The sequence below is a fragment of the Scomber scombrus genome, chromosome 12 (assembly GCF_963691925.1).
Source record: "Scomber scombrus chromosome 12, fScoSco1.1, whole genome shotgun sequence".
In the NCBI taxonomy this organism is placed as follows: domain Eukaryota; kingdom Metazoa; phylum Chordata; class Actinopteri; order Scombriformes; family Scombridae; genus Scomber; species Scomber scombrus.
Genome location: NC_084981.1, coordinates 9,683,414 through 9,698,982, shown reverse-complemented (window position 1 = coordinate 9,698,982; position 15,569 = coordinate 9,683,414). Strand labels below are relative to the sequence as shown.

At 37.4% G+C, this 15,569-nt stretch overlaps 3 protein-coding genes across 3 annotated transcripts; all 3 read left to right on the top strand.

Annotated features, from left to right (window-relative positions):
* The first annotated feature begins 58 nt into the window (after positions 1-58).
* On the top strand, positions 59-2,058 carry gpatch11 (G patch domain containing 11). The gene is made up of 8 exons (XM_062430958.1): positions 59-206; positions 549-775; positions 871-912; positions 1,006-1,126; positions 1,312-1,402; positions 1,520-1,645; positions 1,836-1,917; positions 1,995-2,058. Exons 1-8 carry the CDS (start codon positions 157-159, stop codon positions 2,048-2,050), a joined length of 795 nt encoding a protein of 264 aa, XP_062286942.1. The 5' UTR covers positions 59-156; the 3' UTR covers positions 2,051-2,058.
* Positions 2,059-2,068: 10 nt separating this feature from the next.
* On the top strand, positions 2,069-6,635 carry LOC133992237 (zinc finger MYM-type protein 1-like). Its single transcript, XM_062430957.1, has one exon. The coding sequence runs from the start codon at positions 4,150-4,152 to the stop codon at positions 6,505-6,507; it is 2,358 nt and encodes a 785-aa protein (XP_062286941.1). The 5' UTR covers positions 2,069-4,149; the 3' UTR covers positions 6,508-6,635.
* Positions 6,636-6,943: 308 nt separating this feature from the next.
* LOC133992166 (interferon-induced, double-stranded RNA-activated protein kinase-like) lies at positions 6,944-14,730 on the top strand. The gene is made up of 19 exons (XM_062430870.1): positions 6,944-7,193; positions 8,282-8,408; positions 8,922-9,055; positions 9,143-9,266; positions 9,461-9,531; positions 9,672-9,821; positions 9,927-10,059; positions 10,635-10,702; positions 10,782-10,872; positions 11,051-11,082; positions 11,170-11,206; positions 11,296-11,369; positions 11,479-11,598; positions 12,387-12,515; positions 12,601-12,817; positions 12,905-13,048; positions 13,395-13,496; positions 13,729-13,791; positions 14,147-14,730. The coding sequence occupies exons 1-19, from the start codon at positions 7,084-7,086 to the stop codon at positions 14,282-14,284; spliced, it is 2,064 nt and encodes a 687-aa protein (XP_062286854.1). The 5' UTR covers positions 6,944-7,083; the 3' UTR covers positions 14,285-14,730.
* Positions 14,731-15,569: the final 839 nt, after the last annotated feature.

The window sequence follows — 15,569 nt, the reverse complement described above, 5'->3', positions numbered from 1 at the left end:
CGGAACTGTACACATGTTGTTTGTGTTGTAGCCACTCGGAACGAATCAATGAACGAACCAAACATTAGAAAAGCGGGTGCAAGCGAGCAACAGCAATAGGTTTAAAGCAGTGTAACTCTTCTTTTTTTTATATTTTTGCCCTTTTGCACGGTCATAATGTCTGATGAGGAGGAGGACTATATGTCTGACGCATTTCTCAGCAAAATGTAAGCATTATTTGTGGCTAGTGTTTGTATTAGAAGCTCGGAGTGTTGCTACATTGGGAACCATTTTGGTGCATTTGGGTGTTGTATGAAGTTAAAGCTAATTTAGACCAATTCAAAAGAGTGCCTTGATGCTGCTTTGTGTGCTTTTGTAATGTATAACACCCCCCTACTCCGTGACTATAGTTACAACTGAGTCATTTGGTTAAATCTAGCATATTTTTATCATGTCTTTGATAACAAATTAAGGAAGTAGTGGCAATAACACGTATCTCTCTCACATTAATCAACATCATTGTTTTTCTTATCCCAAAACAACTTTTTCTATGCTGTTTTGCTCGCCAGGCAAGATGTGAAACCAGGTGTCAGCATGTTGAGGCGAGTAAAAGAAACTATTAAAAAGGAGACACAACAGTTGGAGAACAACATCAAGAATCGTCAAAAGACCTTCAAAGAGCAAGAGAAGGAGAGCCGAGAAGCAGCTTTACACAGCTCTATCAGCAATCAGAACAAGGGCTTTGCACTTCTGCAGAAAATGGGTTACAAAGCTGGCCAAGGCCTCGGAAAACAGGGCAAGTTTTCTTCATTTACTGTTCGATTTATTGATTTTTTTAACTGTTGTTGTATTTACAGCATGTATTCATGATCATCTCTATCACTTCTGCAGGAGCAGGAAGAGTTGATCCAATTCCATTAAATATCAAAACCGGTAAGAAATACATTTTAAAATTGAAAGTGTATTTGGAAACAACCTGTTGAATTCAGCTGGTTGCTTACCTTTTCTTTCTGTAATGTTATTCAGACAGAGGTGGCATTGGAATGGAGGAGGTGAAGAAGAGAAAAGCAGAGGAGGAGCTTGAACATTATCGACAGAAAGTACGAGCCAAACAACAGAACGAGACTAAATCTCTGGAAGATTTTAGGTGAAGTGTGAGCATTGTCCCATACTATAAACCCTAGACTTTTTTTTTTAAATGCCTAAACCTCGTCCAGTTCAAAAAGGCTTTTTCTTCTTCTTCTACTCATTATTATTATTATTATTATTATTATTATTATGCAATGTTTCACGGTCTGTGTGTTCACTCTCACGTTTTTTTTTTCATTCCAGATCAAGAGTAAGGACAGAGAGAGAGGAGCGTAAGATTGAAGGAGATCTCAGGAGGAGTCAGCGATCCTGTGAGCAGCTTGACAGTCAGAAGGTTGGAGAAATTATGGCTATAGCATAAGCACATCAGAAATCACAAAGCATATTTTGATCATTCACTACTCATCAGTGTGAATCCTTTGGCTGAGATGTCTTTTTATTATTATTTCAGGGTATCACAGTCCCCAGGGAAGACTGGTACTGGCCTAAAGCAGAGGCTGATGATGAGGAAGATGAACCTAAGGAGGAGGAGGAGGAAGAAGAAGAAGAGGAGGAAGAGGAGATTGTGGAATTAACTGTCAGTATCAAGTTGAGCTTGTTTTTCAGAGATATAATATGTCATCTTATTATATGAAACATATCACTTTTGTTGTATGGTGGCAGTTATGATATTTGCATATGGTGCAATAAATGCTTCTCATAGGATCTTAAAGTGTAAAATCCAGAGTGATCTTACAATGTACGTGTTGTATTACTTTCTCTTACAGTCCTTTGACAAACTGCAAATTTTGACATCCTATTTACGTGGAGTCCATTTTTACTGCATATGGTGTGGGACCACCTATAATGGTAAGAAGGACAACAACATGGCTACTTACTTGTGTTTCATTGCCTTTGCTGACATGCAGTTTTCTTTTTTTTGACAGATGAAGAGGACTTGTGCTCTAACTGTCCTGGAGACACAGCAGCAGACCATGAATGAGCTTGATTTTTTTTTAAAAAGAAAAAGAAAAGCAGTACTTCAGAGTGAAAGAGCAGTAACAAGTATTTGACCGTGGAAACATTATACAAATTAAATGTGTGCAGACAGCATATTACAATGTGAAACAGGCTCATTACACTATCATCATTATCACCATCATCATCACATACATTGATCAGATTTGAATATGATCTCCTGGAAGGACATTGCTGTTTATGCTGTTTGCTAGAGGATGTTCTCGTTTGTTTTTTCAATTGGAAATGATGTGGAAAATTTAGGTTGCTTTGTATTGTTTATATTTTGAATAGATGTACATTGATTTCTGGGGCATTTTTCAAGAGTATTTGCGTACCTGTGTTTTCAATGTTTTTAGAATTCTACATTATCTTTTTTGTTTTAACTTATGTTACATTAAATGCGGTTAGATTTGATTTACCTAACAGATGTAAATAATGTAATATAAATATGATAGAGCCATTTTGCCGTTGTGTGTTTGTGGTGTTCAGTTGTGACTAGGTCTTAAAATTATAAGATTGGAAGAGACTAATACATTATAGACTCAATAGGATTTTGACAAAAGTTATACAAATGGTAACAACAACTCATTTAGATAGGGTCACATATAATATTTAACTTTTACCTAAAACTGTGACCCCCACAGTATTTACAGATCGGGTCACGTATTTAATTGGCAGTGATGGAGGTAACTTGTGGCCAGTGGTGGAAGAATCAGATCATTTACTAAAAGTATGAATACCAAAATGTAAAAATAACCTACTTAATTCCAAGTAAAAGTCTTACATTGTGCATAGAAGTATTATAATATTAGTAGTTAAATTTACCAATAGTATTCTAAAAAAGTACTTGTTTTGCAAAAAATCCAGCAGTGACTGATAAATTAAATACAAACAAAATGACTTGTTAATTCTGAGTTAATGCATAAGCATTAGCAAAGAATGGTAAGAAAAGTTCTTCTATATACATGTGGATTACATTTTGAGTATCTCTTTAATCTTTGCATTTTTTGTGAAATATTGGATAGTTTAACTTCTTTGGACCCCAAACAGTCATTTGAACCATGTGAAGGGAAATATTGGTGGAACAGCAAACGACTAAACATGAGACACAAATAAAAACAGATTTTTGTAAGGGGCCACAAGCTCCCCTTATTTAATCTTTAATAATGCATCTTAATTTAGAGGTTTATGATTATGTTATTTTAGAATTTTAATATGACAAAGTAACCAGCATCTAAAGCTGTCAAATAAATGTAGTGAAGTACAAAATACAATATTTTTCCTCTGAAATGTAGAGGAGTAGAGGTATCCTAAAAGTAAATAAGAAGTATCCTGCGTTAAAATTAACAGTACTTGAAATAAACAGTACTTCAGTAAATGTACTCAGTTACTAACAAACTACAGTCTATGCTCACAACACACTTTACTGTGGTATGTCAAACTCCGAACACATTTATTCTTACTTTACACCAACTTTAACAGCTCACATTAGTTAAAAAGTAGACCAGCTTTGCTTACACAGAACAGGTGTATGTCATAAGTCTTGTTGCCAATGGCTGTCTTTGTACATACATTCATAGCCACACAATAAGTTAGTCCTTTGCTGCCAATGCCAATGATATTTTCTCCCAGAATAAAGGATTTGTACCAGCATCAATTCTGCTGTCAGTTTAGTCTGTCTAAACTGGTGCTAATTTGTATTTGGAATTATGTTTTTTAAATGTGAGCTGTTGGATAACTGAATTTCCCTTTGGGGATAAATAAAGTATATCCTATCCTATCCTATATATCCATACATTTCCTGCTATAGCCTAAATGTTACATTAAATAAAATGTTTACATGAAGCATTAAAGTTGTTACTGCAAATGGATGTTCATTAATTATTCCATACAGATCTTAGTTTCCTTTTTAAAGTTAAGATTACAGTGACTTGCTCTCCCATTTAAAATATATCATGGGATCTATCTGATTTAATATGACTACACAAATATTTGTCTTAAACAATTGCTTCTTATACTATTTTCATTCTAGCAATATCAACCTCAGATCATGAGGGGGACCTTGAGGAAGATGAGCAGGACATGACGGCAACTTCATGCAGCAGCAGCAGCAGCAGCAGCAGCAGCATGGCAGCACCTTTACAATATGAGGCCACACCACATCTTTCTGTCAACACCTCTTCACCGCCCTGTGACACCACATCACCAGAAGATACTCAAATAATATCAAATCAAATAATATCAGATGATCCTGCGCTGTGGCCAAAAGCCATCGACGACAATGCTCGTTGTCAAATTGTGAGAAAAGGACCACTCCAAATAACAGACATGGACTTCCCCCAAAATACAGAAAACCCACCTTGGAGATTCACCAAAGATAATTACAAAATGACAATGAGAAATGGTGAGAAGATCCAACGTTCATGGTTAATGTACTCTGTCAGCACAGACACAGTATTTTGTTTCTCTTGCACTCTTTTTGGAAAGTGTGACAGCGCTTTAAGCAGTAGTGGCTACTGTGCATGGAACAACCTAGATCATCACCTCAAAGAACATGAATATTCAAACATGCATTGTGAGAATATGAGAAGCTGGCATGATCTGCAGAAGAGATTGCAGACTAGGACAACCATAGACCAAACCCATCAGAATTTGTTGCAGATTGAGATTGAGCATTGGAAAGGTGTCATCAGAAGAGTGATTTCTATCATCTGCCATCTGGCTGAGAGCAATCAAGCTTTGAGAGGGCCTTCAAATGTGCTCTATGACCATCACAATGGGAATTTCCTCTCCTTAGTGGAACTGATGGCACAGTACGATCCAGTGCTGAGTGAGCACATTAGAAGAATTCAAAACAAAGAAACAAAGGTTCACTATTTGAGTGGGATCATTCAAAATGAAATAATAACCCTTGTTGGAGACAAAACTCTTGAAGAGATAGTGAGACGAGTGACCAAAGCAAAGTACTTCTCTGTCATCATGGACTGCACACCTGACATCAGTCACAAAGAACAACTTTCCATTGTTCTGAGGATTGTGAATTGTGAACCATCAGTTGGTGTCTCTATTGCTGAGCATTTCATTGGATTTATTGACATTGAGGACACAACTGGTAGGGGTCTGACTGAAACTCTGCTGGAACATCTGCAGAATCATAACCTAAACATTTCTGACTGTCGTGGCCAGTCATATGACAATGGAAGCAACATGATGGGACAAAAACAAGGTGTTCAGTCAAGAATATTGCAGAATTGCAAGGCATTGTGTGTCCCCTGCAGCAGTCACACTCTCAATCTGGTTGTGGCAGATGCTGCAAAGTCATCAGTCCTGGCCATCTCGTTTTTTGGTGTGCTGCAAAGACTCTACAATCTCTTCAGTTCATCTGTACAACGCTGGGCAATTCTGAAGGAGCATGTAAAGCAGTTGTCTCTTAAACCTTTGTCAACAACAAGATGGGAGGCTTGTATTGAAAGTGTGAAGGCTGTGAGATACCAACTGCCACAGATTCTCAAAGCACTGTCGGCTCTCCAGACATTTGCAGTGGAGAAGAGGGATTCGGAAACAATGTCCACTGCTAATGCTTTGCATGATGAGCTGAAGTCCTGGCATTTTCTGTTGTGCACCATGATCTGGTACAATGTCTTGTACCAGGTTAACCTTGTGAGCAAGCTGCTGCAAAGTCCAGATGTTTCTCTGGAAACTATTAAAACAGAAACACAGGGAGTGAGGCAGTGCCTGGAAAACTTAAGGGACAGTGGGCTTGCTTCATGTCAATCTGATGCTGTAGAAATTGCAGAAGAACTGGAAATTGAAATGGAGCTTCCAGAGAAAAGGCAGAGAAAAGCAGCAAAACACTATCAGCATGAGGGAGCAGCAGAAACCCAGTCCAGTCCAGAAGAGTCCTTCAAAAGGGAGTTCTTTCTCCCTTTAGTAGACACAGCCCTTAGAAGCCTGAATGACAGATTCTCAAAAATGGAAGATGTCTATGTTCTCTACAGTTTCCTGTTTTCAAAGAAAAGCATGCAACAGGTGCTAAAGAGTGGCAAGATTCGTGCAAGTTGCAAGAACTTGGAGCAAACAATGCATGACATTGAGGCAGATGATTTAGAATTGGAGATCAATTCTGCTGTCTACACTTTTCCAGACCACGCTTCCACCTGCCCACATGACATGTTAAACTACATTTACAGTGAAAACCTTCTGGATCTGTACAGTAATCTAAGCATTGCATTGCGTCTCCTCTTGACTCTTCCAGTCTCTGTTGCCTCTGGTGAGAGGAGCTTTTCTGCTTTGAAGTTGATCAAAACCTATTTGAGGTCAACCATGTGCCAGGAGAGGCTCACAGGACTGGCACTGATTTCAATAGAAAGAGATGTTCGGAGGTCCTTAGATATGGAAGACATAGTGGCTGCATTTGCAGAAGCCAAGCAGCAGTTTTAAGAAAAAATAAGGCACTACTATTGGAGTGTGGATATAGGACCAAGGTGTCACAGCAAGTCTTAAGTTCTTCCTTTCCACTTCAATTCCTTGTTTGTTTGTTTGTTTGTTTGTTTGTTTGCTTGGTTGCGTTTTTATCATTCTGAAAAGTTTGCACATTTCAGTTATGTTTGTTTTTCTGTTATTTATATATTGTATGTAAAGTTTGCATTCAGATAGTTATGTTATTTATTATTTATTTGATATGTTAATTGTTTAATAAAAGATTTCTTTACTGATCCGTAGTCCTGGACTTCATTCATCATGATTTTGGGGGGCCCCATGGTCCTTCTTGCCTAGGGCCCCCAGAGGGTCTAGAAACGCCCCTGTATCTATGTGTCACATTTTTATCTTCCGCTTATCAGCTGAGGCAAAGTTCGTATGTTGGACATGATCTGAAGGCACCACCATGTTGGAGCGTAACATGTAGTGAGAGTTAGGTGGAAACAGAAAATATGCACTATATTTAAGATGTGTTCTTTGTAGAGGTTAGTAGGCTACTTTGTTTTCTCATTTTGATGTGAGGTCGCTGTGTAGTTTATGATGGAAATGGAAAACTACGTTGGTAAACTTCTCGAGTATGCACACGAGAAGTGTTTGGGGGTGAGTTTCGAGGACGTCGGATCTGTTGTCTCTGATCACATTAAAACGTGAGTTGAATACAGTTTCTGGTGAGACTTAACACCTGCTAAATTATGTGTAATTATATTGTTAAACACCATGTGAGTATTAACAGCACATGTCCTGAATGAATGGGAGGATTGGGTATTTCTATGGATGCCATATAGCCTGAAATAATCCAGCTAGAGACAACTTTAAATTTAGCTGGTCATTAGCTGGTCTTGTTGAATTTACCTGCGGAGTCAATTTACTCAAGCTGGTTTAACTGTTGATCAACTGGTAGACAGGTTCTGTGTAATTGGTTTGAGCTAGGTTTCTGACCGTAACCAGTTATCAACTCAGTGCTGGTCGCTGGCCTACCAGATGTCATGACCTAGCTTAATCAGGATTTTTCCATGGGGTTATTGGTCTAATATGTGTCAGTTTAAGCGTCCTTGATGTGAAAACGTTTGAGACCCATTGCTGTAGCCTGTTTATCTATGACAGCACATTGTTCTATTGCATGTTGTGATTAGTTTCTACTCAGTATTGAAGTTTGCCGCGCATAGAGAAGAGATGACTTGCAGTGACTTGCATTAATTATATTAAATGTTTTGGCAAATGTGGCCGAGTGGTGCTACCCACAAAACTCAAGTGTCAACTCAAGTGTGTCCACTTGAGGAAAGGATGAGGCCTGAACTTCATATCACATCACAGAGAGAGTTATTATTTTAAAATGCAAATTATTTTATTAAAGTTTGTAATTATTATATAAATGTTAAATGTTTTACAAAGGTTACTGTAATAGCTGCAAGAAATAGCCTAATATGTTTCATAGTCTATACAGGCCTACTGCAGTTTAGATTTATTTAATAAATAAAAGTATTTATAGTGTGGCGGAAAAAACAGTAGGACAATGCTGAGGAATATGGCATTAATTTGTTCCATCAATGAAAAAAGTAGAAATGCCTGTTGATCATGTGAATGTTTTGATGTGAGTCCAATCTTCGATTGATGCCGTTTTTAATAGCGTTGCACCTACACGATGTTCATATGTACTCTCCTTCAACTTTCAAAAATTTGTTTCATGTCACAGTTGCAGTATTGACTGTCTTGTTTGTTCATATTTTCTTCTTAGATTTACTGTGAGAGCAGTCGTGAATGGTACGGCGTATCCTGATGGTGTGGGGAAGAACAAGAAAGAAGCCGAACGAGATGCAGCAAAAAATGCCCTAAAAGGCTTGTTGGAGGAGGTGGTTGACTCTGTAAGATTGTTTTACCACTTTCTTGATTTACTGCCTGCGTACATTTTTATATCAATATGTAAATTCCTAATTCACGATATACTGTACAGTGGATATAAAAAAAGTAAGTATACACCCCCTGTTAAAATGCCAGGTTTTTGTGATGTTAAAAAAAATGAGACAAAGAACAATCATTTCAGAACTTTTTTCACCTTTTAATGTGACCTATAACCTGTACAATTCAATTGAAAAACAAACTGAAATCTTTTAGGGGCAAAAAATTAAAAACTTACAATAACTTGGTTGAATAAATATGCACACCCTTAAACTAATACTTTGTTGAATTGCGTTTTGATTGTATTACAACATTCATAGATCACATTCAAGGTGGAAAAAGTCCTGAAATTATTCATCTTTGTCTTATTTTTTACATCACAAAACCTGGCATTTTAACAGGGGTGAGTAGACTTTTTATATCCACTGTATGTCTTTTTGATGTATATTGTATGATGATGTATGTTGATATCTTGACAGAGAGAAACTGCTGCAGCAGATGATCAACCAAGTATGGCTAACATCAACTATACATCTTGGCTCAATGAGTATGTCCATCAGGAAAAGGTGGAGCTGGTGGAGTCAATAAAATTGGGACCTAATAATGCACTGCAGTAAGTCTTAACAATGCATCCATATTTATGTGTAGTTGTTTTGTCACAATTTGAAAATACATTAAATAAAAGTTTTTGTGGTGTTAGATATTGTAGGTTTGTGGTTGCCGATAAGGAGTACCCAGTTGCCTGTGGGAAAACAAAGAGGGAAGCTAAGGAGGAGGCAGCCAAGCTTGTATATCATGAGATATGTGGTAGTAAAACTACTGAGGTGAGTTTGAATACACACTAGTTTGTCTCTATTTAAAGTCCAACAAATTAGCATCAGTTCTTGGATGGAATTAAAATGCTTTACCTTGATTGTAATACTATTGTCACAAATGTACAAGTGGGTTTTTCCAAATGTCCCCCAGGCCACACTGCAATCCTTTTACTATTATAAAATCATACTGTTTTGTTTTCAAGACTGGAGATGAGAAAAGCAGCACACCAATCAAGCAAAAGGTGGATCTGAATCAAAATGTGTCTGAGATCTGGTGAGCACAAACTTATTGGAAAGGCATTGTGTCATTTTGATTCTTTATGTGAAACACTGCATGAACTAACATTTAGTTATTTTCTGTGTGGCTGTTAAGGATTTTAATTAGTTTTGTCTGTTTTGTCTTTGCTGTTGAAGTGATAAGACCAAGAACCTGAGTGTGAAGACTGAGGTCAAAAGCTTTGTAGAGACAAATTTCATTGGAATTATCAACCAGTACTGTCAGAAAACATCCCGGTCCCATACATTCATTGAAGAGAACGCATGCGGCCCACCTCATATCCGTCAGTGAGTATGACTGAACCTCTGTGACCTGAATAGACAAAGAATGATAGATGTGAGAGAGCAATCTTAACACTAATGATTTAAAATATTTCCTCCTTGCCTGCACAGATTTTTCTACAAACTGGTGATCGACAACAAGGAGTACCCTGTAGGTGAGGGGAAGACTATCAAGGAGGCCAAACAAAAGGCAGCTGAGCTGGCCTGGTCTGCTCTCCAAGAACAGTCAGACTGGGACAGTAAGGTATTCAGTATTTTCTGTTGTTTTTATTTAGTAAAATATGGTTTTCAATATTCCATATAGCAGATTATTAAGATGCTCTTGGCACATTTCCCCTGAGACTTTTACTTAATCAAAGCACTTTTACACTACAAGCTACATTCACCCCTTCACACACACACACACACTCATGCTGATGGCAGGCTGCCATGGAAGGTGCCAACCTGCTCATCAGGAGGAGTTAATCATTCACATGCACATTCACACACTGAAGGTACAGCCTTTGGGGTTCAGTATCTTGCCCAAGGAAACATCTGCATGACGACTGGAGGACCTGTCCAGGGGTATATGTGTTTACAACTGTAAAGCTCTATCTGGCAGTGTGGGCATATCTTTGTCTCTATTCAGTGTAATGGGAAAGTAAAAACTAAAAAAGAACACCCAGTCTTTACACACATTATTAGAACTAAAAAAGAACACCCAGTCTTTACACACATAATTACATATTAATAATGCTACTGACTACCCAACAGTGGTGCTGCACCACATGCCAGGGAGCACCTGTGACTACTAGCTAATCACATCCTTTGTGCTTTCAGGAATCCTTCTATTCAACTGTGTCTGATGATTGTGATCCAGCCAGGCTGTCCACACCATCAAGTACACTGTAAGTCACTGACTGAGATGTGGAACAGGTGACTAAGTTTGATATTGAAAATACTCTGTCTCTCATTGTATTTCCCAAGGGATTCCCTTGATACAGCGTCAAAAAGCACACCAGTGATTACAGATGACTCTATTGTTTTCACTAATACATCAAACCCTCTCAATGTTCAGGTGTGTTATTTCCTATTTAATCCTCAATCTTTTACATGGTTATGTACAAGAGCTATATTAAGTTGCATGTGGAGAGAGCAAACAACAACTTCAATTTACCTCAAACACATTAACCAATTTGAATTGTTAATGATTGCCTATGGTGACCATACTTTCCCACTCCCTTTCCCCACGTAAGGATCAAAGTCCTGATGTGAAGCCCAAAAGAAAGTAAGTTATCTACAATCTATTGTAAACCTACAGTATGTCATAATTCACCTGCCACTATTGCTGATTTTACTTTCTCTGTCTTGTTAGAATTGCACCAAATTTCCAAAATGTGAACAGAACAGAGGTACTGTGAACTTGTTTAATCATTTACATTTTTCATTAGATTTTTATTTAACATTCCAATCTCTATACTATGACTTTGTTTTATTCAAGAGCTCTGATTTCAAAGAAAAGAGTAAAGGAATTAGTTCCATTAAGAAAACGACAACCCCGTCAAGCCTCTCAAGGTATGTAAAGTTAAGACATTTAACTATAATGTAAGAATGTTTTTAATACTTGTGATATTTTTATATGTATACATTTTTGTCTCAACAGTTACTGTGTTTTTCTCAACAGGTTTACATCAGACTTTGACTCCATAGAGCCCCTTGGCAAAGGAGCCTTTGGTTGTGTTTTCAAGGCAAAAGACAAACTGCTGCACAAGTGTTATGCTATAAAGATTGTTCGCTGTAAAGAGTAAGTCAAGTATAATGTTTGATATGAATATAAACAGTCACAAATGCAGATTGTCACAAGAGTCTTCTTCAACTGACCGTTCACTAATCGCTGCCCCATTGCTGCTATACTGGTCAGGCCTTCCAGTACAGTTTACATTGATAGTGGTGGCATAGTTACCATTAAAAATATTCTCATTTTGAAACCAAGGGTCCTTGATTTCAGACATAGATAAAATAAGTTTATTGCGTCAAGCCAGCCACCATCAACTTTTCCAGCAACTGTAGACTAATTGCTCAATAAATTGATTGAAAAGTCTCTACCTGACTTTTTATTTTTTCCAGCTGACTTGGAGAAGTAAATTGTAATTTAATCAAACAGTATGTGTTTGTTTTCATCCCTCAAGTAAAATTGGATGGGATTGTAGTTCCCCAAATCCAGTTAAGAGCAGGACAGTTAATGTAAACTCTGATAGAATGAATGAAGCAGTTTTAAGGTAACCTGTAAACCCACAAGCTAATGTTAGTTTATGATGTGCTCCCTGGGCTTGGAAGTAATACTAAGTATGTGCTAAGCTAATAAACCGGACATGCTACTAGTTGCATTTTACACTGGAGTAGATAAAACCACAGTTTAATCCATTCCTTACAGTTTTGATAGGCCTGCTGTGCATAATTTTGTCTCTGGTGGCTTTTAGTTTATGTTCTCTTTTTTTCTATGCACATGCAATAAATAAATGCATTTGATCAAAGTTATAACTGCAGTGCAAAATGAGGTAAAATATATTTTCTCACACTTCTTTTGAGTAGAAAAGCTCTGCGAGAGGTTGGGGCACTATCAGACCTCCATCACCACAACATTGTTAGGTACTACACGTGTTGGATGGAGGATTCAGACTACTGGTGGGACAGTACAGATGACAGTTATAGCACTTCCATGTAAGTCCCATCCACTTTTAAAATTTTGCTCTACAGTGCTTATTAACTATACTATACTAACATTTGTCTTTCCCTACTTTCCTAGGTCTACCGATAATCCACATTCAAAGTTCCTCTACATTCAGATGGAGTTATGTGACACCAAAACACTCAGAGTGTGGATAGATGAGAGGAACACACAGAATGTGAACAAATCTCTGCAAGACTCCAAGAGAAGAGAAGACAGTTTAAGTCTTGCACTGCAGATAATCAGTGGAGTTGAGTACGTTCACTCCAGTAAACTCATCCACAGAGACCTGAAGGTGAGAAGAACCAGACAAGGTTATCATTTATCAATGCACATCTGTCATGCAGTTGCATGTTACATTTTGTTTCTTTCCTCTGGTTAGCCTGCCAACATCATGTTTGGGCGAGATGGAGAAGTGAAGATTGGGGACTTTGGTCTGGTCACTGCCGAGAATGACGACAATGCTGAAAACCTGCTGGAGAGAACAGTGTACAAAGGAACCCCATCGTACATGGCTCCTGAGCAGGTTAGATTGTCAGAACCAATATTAACTTTAAGTTTCTTCTATATTATCAAACAGTGGTTAGTAAGGGGAGACAATTAAGCTACCCACCAGTTGTCCAGCAGATGTGGTATGCAATACCTGGCTTTCCATCAGTTGCACGAGCATGAAGTTGAAACTTTTAATCAGAAGAGTCATATTTGCTTTTGCAGTATATGTGTGACACCTGCTTTTTTATGGGTTTCACAGCATTTAAAAAGGGTTGTGCTGAATTTTTATGTAAAACATTCAATTAAAAAAACGGTGCTACGTACCTTTCACAAACCTTTTAAGTGCCTTTTGTCCATACTGTGTTTTTGTTTTATTACAGAGGAATAAGAGCACGTATGACCGAAAAGTGGACATATTCGCTTTGGGTTTGATATATTTTGAACTCCTTTGGAACTTCTCTACTGGCCATGAAAGGAGAGCTGTGAGTTTTTCAAAGACACAACCAAAATCTTGATGAAAATGTCAATAACCTGCTATTTTTGTCATTGCTTTGAATTTGTGTTTAATGTAAGTACAATGCAATACATTTAATTAGATACCAGATGCTATTTGAGTGAATATGTTGTTAAATATTCTTCAGTAAATTGCTAATTTCAATTTGTGTGAGGAAAATGACATGTTCTTCCTCTCTTTTACCATCATATAAATAACAGCTTTGGGACGATGCCAGAGGCCAGAAACTTCCCCAAGGGTTTTCACAACGTTTTATCCAAGAGGTACGTCAATTTTCAATTTACTTGCAAAGTGAAACAATATTTATGTGGTGGTAGTGCACAGAAGGACTGAGGCACAGGGCATTCGCATTGTTACAACAACTGTCCATCTGTAGAGGCTCAAACTATGAAGAGCCAAAACAGGACTGTTGATGTATGTATGTTAATTAAAATTTCAATCAGGGCAGTTGATAGATTCTGGGGAAGGGGATAATCTCCATTTCAAAAGAGTTGCCTTGTTTCAATGCCTGTCCAAATGCCCAAAAATGGAAAATACTGTAGATTGAAGCTTTATAAATGGTGTCAGCATTTATTGATATTATGGAAATCTGAAGCAGGTATTGTTGTTGTTTTGCAGAGCCAAATCATCAAGTCAATGTTGTGTGTGAAGCCAGAAGACCGACCTGAAGCAAGTACACTAAAGACAGAGCTCAAAGAGCAGGCTCATGCACTTTACCCACTAAAAAATATGCCCAGAAACAACAATTCTGTCTGATAATTACGAGGTAATGTTCAAACACCAAAAAGAAATAACAACAAAACAAAAAAAACATTGTTTCAATGTGCTTAGATGTTTTGAATGCTAAAAGAACTGTCTTTTTATAACTGTCTTTCATGATCTGATGTGACATTATTAATCTGAGTATGAGGTGTTTGATGGAAAAATCCAAATATGCACATATACACCTCATTCATTTTATAATATGTGAAGGAAACATGAAATGAATTTGTAACATTGTTCCTTTTTGATACATTTTTCATGTTGGAGATTATTACTGTGTCAGCGGGTAATGAAATAATTTATTCTATCTAGGAAGAGATTACATGTCTTTAGGTGTGAGATTTACTGGGGTTTTTTGTATATTTTTCTGGGTGTCACAAAATGACTTTGATATTATCACAATGTGAGCAATGAGGTCCAATAAACACTTGTCATATTAGTAAATTGTTTTTGTGCCATTCATGTTTGTGGGAAGCAGTGTTGCCTGAGTTGTTTTTCACCAATCTGGGCTACTAAACTAAAAAATAATTTTGGATGGCTTGTGATAACATCAGCTGTTTCTTGTGCCATTTTGCCCATTTCTACCGATGAAAAGTAACAGATACAGGGCACTGAACCAGCCTCTTTCTCTTCTCCAATTATAATTGAGACTGACATAGCACTTAGTTCAATAAACTCAACACAGAGTGACTAAATACTGATGGTGACAGCTGTAACAAAGAAGTACAATTGGATTGTTGGATGTTTCATTGTGCCTGATGATACACCCATAATGTTTATTACATAACCTGGAAATCAACGTACCCTTCTTACAGTCCTTAATAGCAAGTATTTTATAAATGTTCTTATTGTTACTTTATTTCCATTGCAGCTCAGCAGGGAATTTGATACTAAAATAGACGGTAAATAGCAGATATCCACTTGATATGACTAACCCAGACTGCTGAAGCCTCATGTAAGCTTCAGATAAACATTTAAACAATTTCTTTTACAAACTGATTGACAAAATTACTGTGTGGACACACTGGATTTTGGCCCCCATCACTTACATTGAAAGCACATTTAAAGAGTTTTTAAATGACCAGTATGAACAGGAGGAATGATTACAGCGAGGAAAACCTGACTTGTTTTTAAAACACAGAATAATTTTGAACCAATCGTTTAAGAAATTAACTGAGCTGTGAGAAATGATGAAGATGTGATGATAGGTCTATATAAATGTATGCTGTTTATTAAGGACACTGAGCCTATATTTATGAAAGTGGAAAGCGCTCATTCC